Here is a 13668-nt window from a genome sequence, read left to right on the forward strand (position 1 = left end):
GTTTGCAAAGGTAGGGATGGGTTGACTGCACTGGGTCACTGTTTTTTTTGTTTTTTTTTTGTACTGAGTTTCTGACATCATAGTTACCGCCACTGTCATAAGTTCTAGAGTGCACACCTGAAATTGCTCCTGATCCCACTCAAAGTGAGGTACGTTTGTTGGCTGTGTATTGTTGTGCTTGCAAGCAGAAAAATTATCTGGAGTTAGGGATAGTGAACATGACTCCCCACTTCTGTTGTGGGCTCCTCAAATTTAAGGCATACCTTTTTCAGGTGCCTCACCACTCTGCGAAAGTGGCACTTGAGTCCAACTGCTGGACAATCTTTTTGACTCATCGATGTGTGACATCTTTCTGCATCTGCTGCAATGTTTTGTGCATCATGAGGTCAACGAAGCCTTAGTCTCCTGGTTGTGCTGTTCTTGGTTCTATATACCGGATAGTGCAAGAGGGTGTGTGGTATCATTAAAGTGGGGAGTTGACTTGTCTGTTGCTTCCAGGCAGACCAACCATGAAAACTTCTGATCCAATGTAGTAAGCAAAGCTACCTCTGCCAGTACCCTCCTTTTCTGTGTTCTGTATTTCTAACTCTAGCTATGATCTGCTCGGCATCATGTCTGAATAGTTCACTTGATGCCGGCAAGTTTGTTCGCTTGGATATTGAATTCATAATTCATAAAATTTGGCTTGGCCATACAAACTCACTCTCGTTTTGCCTAAGTAGTGAAATTTCTGTTTGTTGACTTTCTTGTGTAATATTTTCACTGCCACCAGTCGTATCTGACATAGAATGTATGAGATGCATTAAATATGTTTCTAGATGTTTTTAGACTTTTTTCGGATAGGCACTTTTATTGATAGTACACAAATGAAACTGTAGTTCCCTTCGAAGTAAACTCCTTCAATTGCAATGCGCTTGTTGTACCGTTCCAACTTCTGGACGGCCCCATGAAAGTCGTCTTGTGTGAACGTGTCAACAACTCTCGTCACAACCTCTTTCATCTCCTCAATTGTCTCATAGCAACAGCTTCTAAGGTTTTCCTTAAGCTTAAGGAATAACCAAAAGTCACAGGGGGCAAGTTCTGGACTCTAGGGAGGGTGGAGAACTGTCTTGATGCTCATCATGCAAATAGTCTGTGACGAGGATGGAGTTGTGGACTGGTGCATTGTCCTGGTGGAAATGCCACTGACCTGATTTGAAGAGTGTTGACCTCTTCCAACAGAATCTCTTCCTGAACTGCTAAAAACCTCAACATAGTATTCATTATTGACTGTCTGTCCAGTGGGAACGCAGTGCATGTAAATCATGACTGTGCTGTCAAAGAAAAAGGATCATCATAAGTTTCTGTCTTGCCTTCTTGGGTCTGCGAGAGTCAGCATACTTCCACTGGGAACTCTGTGTCTTAGTCTCTGGATCATAGCAGTAGATCCAGCTTTTATTGCAGGTCACCATAGCATCAAGATCTGTGAGATATGAATTCATCAGCTCAACAATCTCCCTTCTGTTATGACGTCTTTCTTTCTGATCTTCTCTGAGCACCCTTCAGACAAGCTTCGCCTAAATTTTCCAAATCTTTAGTTCTTTGTGAATAATTGTGTGTACAGTTCCTACTCTGACATCAAACTGTGCACTTATTGTCTCTAAACGATGGTATATGACAGTCCTTACCCATGAAATTCTTTATTTGGCCAATCAACTCTGATGTTCTAACTTCCTTACTCCTCCCACACCTCTCATCATCCTTCACAGACACCCTGCCTTCCTTAAATCTCTTATGCCACTCACAAACTGATGCTTGATTCATGTGTGATATTATAAAGTGGACCTGAGGTGGACTTGAGTCACTTAGTGCTGAGAGGGGGTGGGGCTATAGACAAAGAAATGGGAAATATCCTACAATTAACAATAGATAGGAAGTAGCAAACAATGAATCTGTAGGTATTTTTAGATTGAGCTTTTTAGAGTTGACTAGGACAATAGAAACCTACAGATAAAACGGGTAGCTTCCAGTAGCCGGGGTGGGGGGTTCGACCTCAGATACTAACATAGAGGAGACAGTTAGTTGACAACTAGATGCCCTTCGCGGCGGATGAGAGTTGGACAGTTTTTAGAGTGGACTGTGAAACAGAAATAGAGACAAACGTAATATTGATAGAACTGGGGGGAAGATACACGCATACACACAAATCCAACCGTCAATTATATGTGAACATTGGCGTTTGTGTTTTTTCTTTCTTTGTTCCACGATTTATTATATTATATTAATTATATTTATTATATTTCGACTTTTGTGAAACCATGCGTGTTCCTATCGACAGTCACCAGCAAGAAAATGACGATTGAGCCATAAGACAAATAGTCGAACGAAAAAATCCACGATACATGATGTTGGGAGTCGGTGATCTGTTGGGGCTGCGCACTTCTAGTCTCACATGCAAGATGGTCCAAAAGCAGTCTAAAGCATTCCATACATTTCTGTGGCAGTTTTCTAAGTTTAAAACAGAATTTCATTGCATATCGTTCTTCTAAAGTGTCCTTACTGGCAAGATTGGAGTTTAGATGGCAAAATACTCTCAAACCCTCTATCACATAAAAGGAACCAAACTCCCTAATCACCGTTATGTTACTATGCCAACAATATGTAAACAATGATATCAGTATTTCAAAAGTTAAGTTTTAAATAAGCAGAACTTTTTTTAAAAAAATAAACAATATGAAAACAACTTTTTTTTAAAAAGATTAAACAGTTTTTATTTATTTTAAACAGAATTTTTTAAAGTTTTAAACATATAAATAGAACTTTTTATAATTTTAAATGGTAAATTTTTACTTGTTTCCACCTTAACATTTTCCTTTAAAATGATGACTTTTGTATTTTGGGTAAGCTGAAAAGAATAACACATTTACATTTTCTGCAAATAAGTAGTTTTTCGGATACCAAGCAATATAATTTTTTTATGTTATGGTGGCCATAGTTGTGCGCCAAAAATATGTGTGCGCTTAAAAAGAAAAGTTACTATAAACTGTTTTAATTTTAAACAATATAACCCAAATTTATTTAAAACAAATATTGTTTATGAATGCCTTTGATTATATGAGGAAAGATTTCCCCTTTTTCCCTTCTTTGCCACGTAATTCCACCATATGCTTCAAAAGTTTCTCTGTTTCCAACTTTTCTCATTTTTATTTTTATTTTTTTATAATGGAACCATAAACCGTCTATAGTTTGCGTGTCTATTGAGGAGTCAATCAAGTTTTCTTCATAAATACTTTTGTAATGTTGATAGTTTCCATCAAAGTGGTCCAGACCTTTATAGGCTGCCCATCCATCTGATAAAATTCATGTCCCTAGTAGGATTCACAAATTAATTATCAAGAATAACGTGTCCCAATCTTCGCAGTCAATTCTAGTAATATTACACTGGTTCAAGCCACGTTCGATGGCTCTGAAAACCCAGACCTGATTCTTAACTCGTCTTCATTTAAAGAAGTAGGACTTATCTATTTGTTGGTTTTTAGTCAATCCCACCTAGCATCATGTAATTCAATTTTCAATAATCATGTAATTAAATGTTAAAAAAGAACGTGTTTATTGTTTATTTTTTCAAAAGAAGTCCTACTAATTTAAAATTGTTAACTTCTGAAATACTGATATCATTGTTTGCATATTGTTGGCATAGTAACATAACAGTGATTAGGGAGTTTGGTTCCTTTTATGTGATAAAAGGTTTGAGAATATTTTGCTGCCTAACCTCCAGTCTTGCCTCCTCACATCCAGATTACATTTTTGGAATTCACCAGATGTGACAATCAGGCTTTAGTAAGGTGTATTCTAATTCCTGTTGTACCTGTTCATTTGAACGTGAAATCATAAAAATTGGTTAGTCATCTAATAAGATGTATAGCAATAACATAATGAAATTTCAAGATTCTACAACAATTTTAAATGATTGTACAATAAAGTCTGGAAACTTATTGAAGACACCTTGTATTCCTTTGTGGTAGAGTTGTGCGTCACTGGTCCTACCAGTTCAAAAAGTGACCTGTTTGTTTCCAGTGTAAGTGTCTTCGATTGTTCATTTCGGATTGTGCCTGGGTCTTCCAATCTGCATACATCTTTGTATTGGGCGCATTCTGTCAAGAGTATCCATTCCTATCTAGAGCCGTTCTGTTTTTTTCATCTATTACATATTGGTACAACTGCGAAGCATCTCTTGTCTTTGCTTAATGTTTTTTTTATGACACTTAATAATGTAAGTATACTTTGATAATTATGTTTCTGTTTGAAGAAATATGGTATAATAAAATTATGGGGTGTTCGTTCGCACCTGACCTCCATAGACTGGAAATATGTCACAAAGTTTAACAAGGTTTTTTAATATAGATCCACAGAATATTGTGGTAAGTGTTTCAGTATGAACAGGTACGGTATGATAAATTATGGGGTTTATCTATTTTATTTTTACTGATTTATGAAAGTATGATAGGTTATGAAAAGGAAGGGTTGTAAATTTGGGTTGAATTGAGGGGTATCAAAACCAAAGCAAAATATGATGAAAGTAAAAATAAAATAGGTAAACCCCATAATTTATGATACCATACCTGTTCACACTGAAACACTTATCACAATATTCTGTCGATCTATATTAAAAAACCTTGTTAAACTTTGTGACATATTTCCAGTCTATGGAGGTCAGGTGCGAACGAACACCCCATAATTTTATTATACCATATTTCTTCAAACTGAAACATAATTATCAAAGTATACTTACGCAGATAGATATGAAAAGTCTTTATTAAAGTTTGTGCCTATTTCCATTCTATGGAGACCAGGCGCGAACGCAGACCCCACAATTTTAATGAATTATCATTATGCCAGATCAAACATACCCATTCCTGTGTCTCAATACATCTTCTATCATTATATGTGATCAGTTTTCTGTAATAGTCAACCATATAGGAGCCTATTCATGACCAGACACACACACAAACGTTCAGCTTTATATTATAGATATAGGTATCAGGGGAGATAACTCCATGGGCATTTCCTGTTATCAGAAACAGATAATTTATTTATATCTAAAAAATGTAATGAATTGACTACTAAATCAGTCAACCTCATACAAACTTTATATTCTTATTTTCTCAGCTGGTTGGTCATCTGCCTACAAATTGCTGCATTCTCAACTCCAGGCCAAGAAAGTTTCTTTAATGCAGACTAAGGTAAGTAAACAGAATATAAACTAGGATGGCACTTAGGATAGAAAACTCACCTTCTTTTCAGTGAAGTAGTATCTAAAATCAAACTCTTAGCTGTGTAACTATAATTTGAATTTATCAAATTTGTATCAAGAAACAAAATAATGATAGTAAAAATCATATTCATCAATAGGGGAATAGTTACTATATGTTTTCCTCCTCTAAAACCATATTTAAATGTATTGGACTCAAAAAGAGATCTATTTTAAGCATCAAGTAACTTTGACTTGAAATCAAGGAAGATAGTCAATTTCGTGTGCACAGTTAACTTCATTGCGGAACTCTAGCATCTTATGACATTTCCAGAAAACTTATCCTATTCAGATGAAACTAAAAACAAGTCTGTGAACCATAGACATGATTAACTGGAATGCTGACAGTGAATTTACCTTTATTGATCATTTCATAACCTGTCAAAATCATTAATGACAAACTTTTTCCTGAGTAAGAGTAATTTTTTAGATAACTTTTTTGCATTAAATTCAACATTCAGATTGGTCAAGATGCTTGCTAGGAAAATATGTAAATCACTTGTCAAATATATATATATATTTTTTCTTTAGATCATCGGGTTGTAGTTAATTGTATAGCCTGGCTCACTTCATTGACAATGTAACTGGGAACATGTAAACAATGTAATTTACATTGTCTTCCTGAGTGCATAATTCATTTAAAAAAATGTCACTCTTGTTTAATGTAACCTAATTTGTATTTACATCAAACTGTACAGCCACACTAGGTTGACCCAAATTTTGCCATTCATCCAGGTTTGAGAAATGAATAAAAATATCTGTAAATGCTTTATTTCACAAAAATGTTTTATTTCACAAAAATGCAAAAGAAAAACCCTGAATCCATACCTCTATCTGGATCAGTATGAAAATTAAGTTTTTCTGCTTCACACTCCACATTTCCATCACGACAAAAGAAAAAAAAAAAGCAGTAAAATAGTTTACATATTTTACATTTCTTTTTCTTGCCTGTTGTACTTTGCCAGCATTTTGTCCATTGTATTCTCCGAACTTAGTGATTTTTTTCAGTCTAATTTCAAATTGAATCATTTATTTAATTAACTACAGTTTGATGTTCCATGTCTTTTATATATCTAATATTAGATTTTTATTAAACTTCTTCATCAAAGATTGAATGCACAAACCATAGGTAGAATTCCTCCAAAAATATTTGCGTCTTTTTTAATGTTTATTAAGTACTTGTTTTGGCATCTTTTACAGGCCTTTTTTTTTTTTTTTTTTTTTTTGTGTGTGTGCAATTACTTATGTTACGAGAGAATTATTTTTTCCCTATATAAATTTAATGAATTACTACCTGTGGGAATTCCACAGCGGACCCAGTCATATGTAATATATTGATGTTGGCATTCTGTAAATATTCAGCTTAAATGTAGACACTCTCATATTATTGTAGCTATTTTGTTAAAAATGCAAAAGTATTTATCTAAGCTAGCAGGGACACCCGACGTAGCCTGGTATGCTTAAATATGATATTTTAATTCTTGCAGATTCCATATAAATTATTATAGAGTTAATGTTTTATCAATTTTTATATATTATAAAGTTGCAATTTCAAAAATAAAAAATATATGTCCATATGACTGGTGTGCATTAGCTTGAATCGAAACTGAAACTTATAAAACAATATGAGGGGTGTGCAATAAGTAATGCCTCTGGCCCACTTCCAGTTGTCTGATCCAGCTGAAATTTTGCATGTGCAATAATTTATATCTCTACGGGTTATGTGGCAAATTACAGCTCTGAACTAATTGTGGTTTCTGTTTTACAGGTGTTTGAACTGAGTTAGGTGTGAAATGGAGCCTGTTGAATGTCGAGCAGTGATCCGGTTTTTGTATTTGAAAGGACGCACACCACAGGAGACTTTTGATGAAATGAAAGAAAATTATGGTGATAGTGCCCCGTCATATGACCTTGTAAAACGCTGGCATCGTGAATTCAAACATGGCCGGAAGTCTGTGGAAACAGCTCCCAGACCTGGTCGCCTCCCTTCTGCCATTGATGAGGCATCTGTCTGTCAAGTTGAGGCTGCCATTTTGGAAGATCGGCACATTACTATTCGCAAAATAGCCCAAGATGTCAAGATTAGTACAGGGTCTGTGGAAACTATCATTCATGATCATTTGCATATGCATAAGGTGTCTGCCAGATGGATTCCCAGGTTGCTCACACCATTCCAGAAGTGAGAACGTGTTGAGTGCTCGAGGATGAATTTGGAAATGTGCCAAGAAGATGAGTCAAAGTTTTTCAAAAGATTGATTACACAGGATGAAACCTGGGTCCATCACTATGATCCAGAGACCAAAGCCCAGTCAATGCAGAGGAAGCACCTGGACTCACCACCTCCAAAGAAGGCAAGGGTGCAGCCCTCTGCTGGCAAGGTCATGCTCACAGTCTTCTGGGACCAGGACGAAGTATTGATAGATTTCTTGGCAAAGGGTACCACAATTACAGAAGCCTATTATGTTTCACTTTTGAGGACATTAAGGGAAGCTATCAAAATCAAGAGGCGGGGCAAGATCAGCAAAGGTACCCTCCTCCTGCAGGACAATGCTCCTGTCCACAACTCGCATGTCGGTAGATCAGAAGCACGGGGCGTATGGTTATGAAATCCTCCCCCATCCTTCCTACTCTCCTGACCTTGCACCCTCTGACTTTCACCTCTTCCCAGCCATGAAGTTGTTTTTGAAAGGAAAGCGTTTCCCAGATGATGCAGCCTTGATTTCTGAAGTCACGTCGTGGTTGGAGGACCAACCTGGGGTTTTCTACAAAAACGGTCTCCAGAGCTGCATTAAACGATGGGAGAAATGCATAACTCTGGGTGGTTCCTATGTAGAGAAAGACTAATAACTGTGCCAAGTTTCGTTACGCTACTGCTATGGGAAGTGGATCAGGGGCATTACTTATTGCACACCCCTCGTATATGTGTATATAAATATAACTTGAGTTCCTTCAGCTATAATCGAAACCAAAACTTATGAAGAATTCTTGGTAAAATTATTTATTACAAGAAATGGAAGTCCATAACAATTAAATGACAGTCACTCGAATGTAAGCGTGACACACAAAATAAATAATACACACACACACTATCCTAATAATATATAGATGACCACCCACTTCATTATGATGAGTAATTTAAGAAAATTCTTTCCTGTCTACATTTATTGAGTCACTGGAGAATTCAATTTTAAAAAAATTTAGAGTGGTGGATCTACAGACAAATTTGGGGAGTAATTAATCTTAGCCATTTTTTTGTTTTGTTTTTAGTACAGATTTATTCGTACGAATTTATTTTTGTCCTTTTTATGTATTAAAAAATTTTTTTGTAAGTTATTTTAAAGACTAAGTATTTTTTTTTCTTGTTTTAAAAGTTAAGGCATTGCCATAGAAACTATATAAGTTTGGTGGAGGCATTAACCAATTGCACTCATTCACAAGTTTCTGTTGCATGGATGAATTAGCACCTCTAAGGTTCGTTTGGGTATCATTTCTAACAGTGCTCGAACATGAGATGCAAAAACATGGCTAGAGTGCATACATTCAGACAAAGTTTGTTTCCAAATTACAAAAACAAAAAACATGCAGTGCAAAAAGGGATAGAAAATTATTTTTATGCTATGTAATGAATCCACTATTTTATGAAAATTGTTAAGAATTGGAATAATAGAAATTAAGAAATAAAATATGAACACATACACCAAAAAATTGTTGCTGTTGTCAAAAAGAGTCGTCAACCTAATAAGGTCCTGCACTGTTGGCCAAACTTCAACTTCTGTTCCATTGCCAAAATGTGGTATCCCTCTGCCTATTTCACAAGTAATTTAATGGTAAGTGATCGGACAAACTCAAAGGACTAGTACCGCCTCAAGATAAATATCCCTGACAAATTCTCTATCTATATAAGAGCCAGGTACGTCCAAGGATGGAGTACTGTTGCCACATCTGGGCAGGAGCTGCTAGAAAGAACTTGTCCTACCTTGATAGAGTTCAAAATAGACTTCGTAGCCTTGTAGGAGATGTCCTTTTCTCTTCCCTGCAACCTCTATCCCACAGAAGAGATGTTGTGAGTTTGTCTCTGCTTTTCGTTATTTTCATGGAAAGTGTTTGACTGAGCTTCAATCTATGGTCTCCCCTTGCCAAACTTTCACAAGAAACACTCGTCTAGCTGAAAACACTATCAATAATTCCCCCCACTCTTTATCTGTGCCTAAACCTAAATGTTGATTCCATGAACAAAGCTTCTTTCTTAGAACTGCACGTCTGTGGAATTGTCTTCCGTTTTCCTGCTGACTACAATATGGTTGTCTTCAAGTCCAACATAAACAAGTTCTTGATGAGCCGTTCCACTTAAGTTAACAAATTTACCAAATTTCCATTACTAATGATTACTATATTGTCCAATTGACTACTGTACACTCTTAACCGTTATCCTCAAGTGGTCTCTGAGCCTTGATAAGTGGTTATGCCTATGTAAAAAAATAAACAAAACAAACCCAACAAACAGTAAAATCCCACCCTTTCATTGTTGAGATCCCTAGATGCCGTAAAGCCTTTTACTAGCTCCTTCCCTCGAACTGCTAGATTTTGGAATTCCCTTCCAGGCCTCTGCTTTCCTGACTGTACTGACATGCTGAAGTTTAAATGTAATATGAATAGGCATCTTGCTGCCCAACTTTGTACATAGTATCCCTGCAAATCTGTCCCATATAGTAGCCCCTTATGACTTGGTGGCACTGTGCTTTGTTTGGAGTGAAAAAAACAGTAAAAAAAAGAAAGAAGTAAAAAACAAAATAAAAATAAACCACAAAAGAATTTGGCTACACTTTTTTTCTTCAGAACAAAAAATTTCCAGAAATTAGTGTTAGTCAAGGAATGGGTTATTGTGTTACCTTTATATTGGAAAGTGGTCCACCATTAAATTTTGCATACAAATCAAAAAAGAATTCTCAAACAGCATAATAGATAATTGTGTGCAAGAAAAAAGAAAACCATTTTGTCCGTAAAAAAAATTCCAAAACAAGTGATGGGTAAAATGTGCTATCTCTTAATCAGCATCTCCTTGTTCAATAGGATAATGTGGGTGAAGATGGGAATGTATCCACAAATTATAACTTTTTTTTTTTTAACCTATACTCATATTCTCTTTTTATATTGGATATAATTGTTATCACCACCATTATTCTTACTAATTGTTATCTTCACTATTATTCTTATTAATTCAAATGGTTGTCATCATTTTGATTATTAACAGCCAATATCTCTGACGATGACAACCATCTCAAACATGAGAAAATGGTTTGAGTAAGCAGGCAAATATTCTTCAAAAAACAACCATAAACTCTTCCTGGAGGTAATAATGTAAATCTATTTAATTTGTTAAATTCCTTAGTTTTATGATGTTCTAATTTGGTAATCTTTCTTTCAAATTAAATGTGCGTTTAATTTTGAATATAAGTGGGAAGTAGATTATAATTTAAAAACAGATTGTTTTGACAAATTTCCTGACAAATCTTTCAAAGTTATTGGTTTAAAAATGGAACCTAATTAACTTTTCACTTGTCTCTCATTTCAGTTTGGTGTTTGTATTCAAATCTTTGTGCAATAATAGAAAATGTTTTTATGATAATCATTCTTGACATGTTCTCATATGTGAATATTATCAAGTTAAGAACAAAATATTGCATTATAAACTAATTTACATTACGTAAACAAGACTGATTTCACAACGATTTTGATTTAATTGTTTAAAAAAAAAAATGTTGCTAATATTAATATATGACATATAAGGTGATATTAAAAGTATTGGTATAATTTTTTTTTTGAATTTTGTTTTTTACATGGGAGTCACCATTTATCAAGACCTGGAGGCCACTCGAGGATAAGGGTTATTGCGTGTACAGTAATCAATGGGATAACATCAGAGTAATCATTAGTAATGGAGATTTGATAAATTGGATTACTTAAGGGGGTGGTTTATCAGGTATTTGTTTATGTTGGACTTGAAGACATCAAAGTTGTAGGCGAGTGGGAAACAGGCAAATGGAAGAGAGTTCCATAGGTGTGCAGTTCTAAGAAAGAAGCTTTGTTCATGGAATCTACGTTTTGATTTAGGCACAGATAAAGAGTGGGGAAAATTATTGACAGTAGTTTCAGCTAGACGGGTGTTTTTCGTGAAAGATTGGCATGGGGGGACTAGAGATTGGAGCTCAGACGAGCACTTGCTATGGAAATAACGATAAAACAAAGACAGACTCGCAACATCTCTTCTGTGGGAGAGAGGTTGCAGGGAAGAGAAAAGTGCATTCCCCACTAAGCTACGAAGTCTATTTTGTACTCTGTCAAGGCAGGATAGGCTGTTTTTAATAGCTCCTGCCCAGATGTGGCAGCACTACTCCATCTTTGGATGTACCTGGCTTTTATATAGATAGAGAATTGCATCAGCAGTGAGATATCTACTGGAGTGGTAGAAGGATCCCACTATTTTTCCAGCGACCTTGCCAACGGATTTGATGTATGTGTTTCATTTCAGATCAGGAGGAAAGGTCAATCTCAAAAGCTTGTCAAAACATGGATCCTCCCCAAGACGAGAGCCATCCATTTCAATTGATGCCAGATGGGGATCAGAGCATTGATGATGTAAAGATAGAAGCTTGGTTTTAGATGCATTAAAAGTAACTAGCCACTTCTTCCCCCATTGTACCACGCACTCAAGATCAGAGGAAACAGAACTTTGTCATTTATGGCCTTTGATGTGTTGCCATAGATGGTCGTGTCATCAGCATAGAGTTCAACGAATGATTTAAGTATGTGTTTTAGGAGATCATTGATGTAGATCAGGACGAGAGTTGGGTCCACAATGGACTCCTGAGGGACTCCAGCATTAATACTGCGGGCCTCTGATTTCTGCTCACTAACCACTACTCTTATGAGCCTATCAGAGAGAAATGATTTAATAATTGAGAAAACATTTCCAGTTATACCGTAGCTGGAAATCTTGTGAAGTAGGCCTTTATGCCATACCTTATTGAAGGCCTTTGATATATCAAGAGCAATTACCCTAGAAATGAAACCTTTGTCGAGAGATTCACTAATCTTATGAGATATAACCGTTAGCACATCTGTTATAGATCTAGCAGAACGGAAACCATATTGCATGTCACTAAGAAGGTTATCTCTGCTGAGGTGGTTGACTACTTCTTTATTTAATATGGATTTCAGCAACTTACTCATGACACATATAAGACTTATTGGTCTGTACTGAGAGGGAGATGACCTCTCACCTGAATTCTTAAATACAGGGCATGCTGATGAGGTTTTCCAGTGTGTTGGGAAGCAATTCTCCTTAAGACAATCTTTAAACAGTTTTGTAAGTATGGGGGAAAATTCTGCTGAAGCTTTTTCAACACTATAATTGGAATGCCGTCAGGGCCAGATTCTTTACTGGAATCAAGGTTCTTGATTAGCTTGGCGACATCATGCACAGATATTTGTATGTCGCATAGCATGTTGCCTGTTATAAGAGGAAATATGAGGGGTTGATGGCCTTGGTCGCATAGGGTAGAATTAGCTACAAAGTTCTTGGCAAATAGTTTGGCTTTGTCTGATGCTGACGAGATGACCTCCGGTTCCTTGATGATGGTTGAAATAGAACGCATGTTTCTGTTCAGGATTCTGTTTTCTGTTTGCTATTTACCAAAACTGGTGGGAACTAAGCCGCTGCTCAGCTACTTTGGATTTAACAGACTGAACATATAACTCTCTTGCATGTTTTATTACTCTTGTTCATCAAAATTCGTTTTTTTAATCTCAGATTCAAAAAAAGTTTCTTGTGAAAACATTAATGCCCACCAACTATAAAAACGCTTTGGATATTTCAAAACACTGAGAAAAATCAAGTTGATGTTTTTTTTAAAACTAATTAAAATCTATTAAAATCCAATATTTCTGAAAAATTATCTTCAAACAATTCTCACCTGAAACTGTGGAGATTCAATGTCTCTGTCCACTGCGCCATAAGCCCTGAAGAATGATCAACATTGGATTTTTTGGTCTTATAAATCCACGTTTATTTGTAGTATATGTCCAGGTCCTGCTTTTTATTTTAAGGGTAAGATTGACCAAAAATAAGAAGGTTCTGTATAAATATATCTATATATATATATATATATATTATGAAAAAAAATCTTTATAAATTTGTTCTTCACTTAATAATCGGTGAAACTTTTATATTAATTAGATGATTACCTAATTTTTGGTAGAGTTTTAAAAAGTAACTCCATCGAAACAAGCCTTACAACCCACCTCCATTTTGTGCGTCACTATAAAATAGTGATATTTCAGAAACCAAACCATTTTAAAGTCTTCAAAATACCATAATT

At 35.7% G+C, this 13668-nt stretch overlaps 1 protein-coding gene across 1 annotated transcript in view; it reads left to right on the forward strand.

Annotated features, from left to right (window-relative positions):
* Positions 1-13668, forward strand: part of LOC145293827 (splicing factor 45-like) — a 269412-nt gene that overhangs the window by 68241 nt on the left and 187503 nt on the right. The window contains exon 3 of the mRNA XM_080140477.1: positions 5149-5222. Coding sequence (XP_079996603.1) covers positions 5149-5222 — 74 coding nt within the window. The remainder of the gene's footprint in view (positions 1-5148; positions 5223-13668) is intronic.

Source organism: Euprymna scolopes, chromosome 15 (assembly GCF_053919585.1).
Source record: "Euprymna scolopes isolate OS-2025 chromosome 15, ASM5391958v1, whole genome shotgun sequence".
NCBI lineage: Eukaryota > Metazoa > Mollusca > Cephalopoda > Sepiida > Sepiolidae > Euprymna > Euprymna scolopes.